Here is a 3883-nt window from a genome sequence, read left to right as displayed (position 1 = left end):
GGGAGAAGGAAGAAAGAGAAGATAATTTTTGGGTTATCTGAAAGAAAGAGTCATTTGGGAGGATTTAGAGTTTTAGGATTTTTGGGATCTTCTTATAAAGTCTCATAGGTACCCATAACCCAATATGATAAACCCGAATTAGAGTCTCTAATTTGGATACTCGAACGGTTTTAAACCCATAAAATATTAACATAGAAATCAGATATTTGGGTTTCTTATTTTTCACGGATCTCGGGTACCCATCAGTTAAAACCCACTCTTAGCATCCCTACCACCCAATAATCTTTCTCTGTCTCAAATTCGTTTTTTTGTCTTAGAAAAGACTTAGCGAAGGCTTTTAGAGTCAACTAAGAAAGCCATTTGGTTAAAAACAAGAAAAAAAAAGAAAAAAAAAATCTCCTCTCTCTATTTCTCTGCTCCTAGTAACAAACACCAAATCCAGAAGACAAACTGGTCATAAATCTACAAATCATGTATTACCCCCTCAATTCTTGTTTGATTTTCCTCTTCCTCTTCACCTTAATCTACCATATTCCCTATGCTTCAAGTAAACAAGAATATGGATGGTGTGAGACTACTCAGTTTCAGTGTGGTAGCATCACCGCCGGTTTCCCATTTTGGGGTGGAAATCGTCCTGAACCTTGTGGTCGTGCGTCGCTGGAGCTTCACTGCAGAAGCAAAAACGTCACCTCTTTAAGCATCTCAAACCATGAGTACAATGTTTTCAATATTAATCCCACATCTCGTACTGTTAGACTTGTCAGAGCTGACCTTTTACGTCCTTTTTGCTCCTCTACATTCAATACCACAACCTTGCCCCCCGAAATCTCTGAGCTTTCACCAAGCTACAAGAGCCTCACCATTTTCTATCACTGCAACCCTAGTTTTCATTATGTTTCCAGTTATACATGTCCTCAGAGAGGTGTTATCTCAGCGTATCAAAACCCTATTTATCAAAGATCCTGCCAAGAAAATTTCACCGTAAACGTTCCTAAAACATTCGTTCCAGAAAAGAAAGAGTTGAATATGACTCATTTGGAAAGTGTTCTAAGAGAAGGATTTGAGGTTATGGTGAATACTGATGAGCTGACGTGTGAAGGATGTTCTTCCTCACGTAAGTTTCACTTTTCTTCTTTCTTAATTTTCATTGTTCAAAAAGACCAAACATAGCTTCATTTACTGCAATTCTAACCAAACCAAAACAGTACTGTTTAGTTTTTTAATTTCCCTCCAATATAACTAAAACAGAGGAGAACACAATAATCATTAATTTGATTGTGTCTTATACTCTTTGTGACCCCGTCTTGTGTTTTATCAGCTATTGAGAGTTACGAGCGCTGCAGTGAACCATTTCCCTGCGGCAATCAGGGAAGTCTCTTGTACCCTTTCTGGGTCCGTGGCAGAGAAGACTGTGGCCACCCTGACTTCAAGCTTGATTGTAGCAAAGGATTCGCCGAGCTTAACCTCTCCTCCGTGAAGTTCAGAATCTTAGAGGCTAACAATGTCTCTCATGTCATAAAAATCGGCACATTGGATTATTTTGACAATCTGTGTCTCCAACACCTAGAAAATGCGACATTCCCCGAAACCGTTCTTCCACTCGCTTCCCGCACCAAGATGTTAACAATTTATTACGACTGCCCAAACTTGTCATCTAATAATGTTACAAACGTTTACGTTGGAGATGCTGTTTGTGTGGATTATGAAGAAGCTAGACGTAGGAAAGTGAAGCCATCGCTTAGCGTTCAGATTTTTATTTTTAGAACAACAATTTTTCTAGGAAAATTGTTTTTCATTAACCAAAAAGACATAATTTTTTTATTTTGTGCAGATTTGGACCGAACACACATTACTATGTGACGAGAAACATCTCGTCTCCTTTACCCGACTTGGGGAAATATTGCAGCGGACAAGTCAGTATACCTGTGTCTGGATCGGCTTTGAACACAATGCGTCTTGATAATCTACAGGGAACTCTTGCAAAGGGTTTTGAGGTTCAACTTAATCAAGACTGTTCAATGTGCCTAGAATCTAAAGGTGCTTGTGGCTATAATAAGACTTCAACAGAATTCGTCTGTTATTGTAAAGATGGGACCTATGGCGATAAATGTGGCTCTGGAAAAAAAAGTCATGGTACACCATTCTCTTCTCTGAGTTTGTTCTTCACTTTTCTTCCGGCCAAGATCAAGTTTTGTTCCATTCTGACAAATTTTACTTGTTCAACGGTTGTACAGGGGCTTTGAACAAAGCAATTCGCATAGGTTAGTTTGCTGACCTGAGAGATTTTGAACTCTTTTAGACTCCTCGATAAAAAAAAACAGTTATTAACACCACACTTTTTGTTTTTCCTTTTTGTAGTTTTGGGTTCAGTAGCAGGAGTCGTTTTGTTCCTGGTATTATTAACATTGTTTCTCCGTTTTCTTCGGATTAGAGAAACACGACTAAAACATCAGAAGCTGAAGGCTCTTATTCCACTCGAACACTATACTTACGCACAAGTGAAGAGAATTACAAAATCATTTGCGGAAGTGGTTGGGACAGGCGGATTTGGAATTGTTTATCGAGGAACACTTAGTGACGGCCGTATGGTTGCGGTGAAGGTCTTGAAAGACTCAAAGGGAAATGGTGAAGACTTCATCAATGAAGTTGCTAGCATGAGCAGAACTTCTCATCTCAACATTGTCTCCTTGCTTGGTTTCTGCTCCGAAGGTTCAAAAAGAGCAATTATATATGAGTTCTTGGGAAATGGATCCCTTGATAAGTTCATCTCAAGCAAGAACTCGGTCAATATGGATTGGGAGGCACTATATAGAATTGCGCTCGGAGTTGCTCGTGGTCTAGAGTACTTGCACCATGGCTGCAAAACAAGGATAGTACATTTCGACATTAAACCACAAAATGTACTCTTAGATGACAACTTCTGTCCTAAAGTTTCGGACTTTGGCCTCGCTAAGCTATGTGAGAAGAAAGAGAGCATCCTATCTTTGCTAGACACAAGAGGTACTGTAGGGTACATTGCACCAGAGATGATCTCCAGGGTTTATGGGAATGTGTCGCACAAGTCAGATGTGTATAGCTATGGAATGTTGGTTCTTGAGATGATTGGTGCAAGGAACAAAGAAAAATATAATCAAGCCTCTTCTTCTAATACAAGTTCGATGTACTTTCCTGAGTGGGTATATAGGGATCTTGAATTGGGAAAGTCGAGAAGGGATATTGAGGATGGAATCAACAACGAGGAAGACGAGCTAGCTAAAAAGATGACATTGGTGGGCCTGTGGTGTATTCAGCCTTCTCCACTAGATCGCCCACCGATGAACAGAGTTGTAGAAATGATGGAAGGAAGCTTAGGTGCTCTTGAAGTCCCTCCTAGGCCAGTTTTCCAAATCCCCACAGTGGCTTTTCAAGAATCTTCAACATTTTCAGAGGATACCTCTGTTTACACTCAAGAATGATCCAAGAAGCCTCCTTGGAAAGTATCAAGGCACGAAAGCAGCTATACATATATTCAAAAAAATATTCTTGTAAATGCTCTTTGGTGTTTGGTTGATAACTTAGAAGGATGAAGACAAAGTATTTAGGATAAAGTGTGGTAAATGTTTACGAACAAGTTTCTAATTGTACTCCAACTGAAAGTTTATTTTCCAAGAAAATTTCCAGGAATAGACGTTTAGGTGATATCAGTTAACAAAGCCACAAAGATTTTAAGAAATAGTATAAAGGACCAATATAATTCATACGTAACTTTTCCTAGGGACAAAAAAAAAAAAAAAAAAGGTAGATTCTCAGAACCAAAATAAGTTTTTTTTTTCCAAATTTTGCATAACATTTCTAAAATTCCAAAAATAGCTAATTTTTTGAAATTAAATCTTAAATTTAAAAT

The 3883-nt window shown here is 38.5% G+C and overlaps 1 protein-coding gene across 1 annotated transcript; it reads left to right on the top strand.

Moving 5' to 3' along the window:
- Nucleotides 368-3658, top strand: LOC104701288 (LEAF RUST 10 DISEASE-RESISTANCE LOCUS RECEPTOR-LIKE PROTEIN KINASE-like 2.7). The gene is made up of 5 exons (XM_010416939.2): nt 368-1114; nt 1319-1721; nt 1832-2133; nt 2235-2261; nt 2359-3658. Exons 1-5 carry the CDS (start codon nt 472-474, stop codon nt 3453-3455), a joined length of 2472 nt encoding a protein of 823 aa, XP_010415241.1. The 5' UTR covers nt 368-471; the 3' UTR covers nt 3456-3658.

The sequence above is a fragment of the Camelina sativa genome, chromosome 7, assembly GCF_000633955.1.
Source record: "Camelina sativa cultivar DH55 chromosome 7, Cs, whole genome shotgun sequence".
Lineage (NCBI taxonomy): Eukaryota > Viridiplantae > Streptophyta > Magnoliopsida > Brassicales > Brassicaceae > Camelina > Camelina sativa.
Note: the sequence above shows the minus strand (reverse complement) of the source record. Positions and strands in the feature narration are given on the sequence as shown.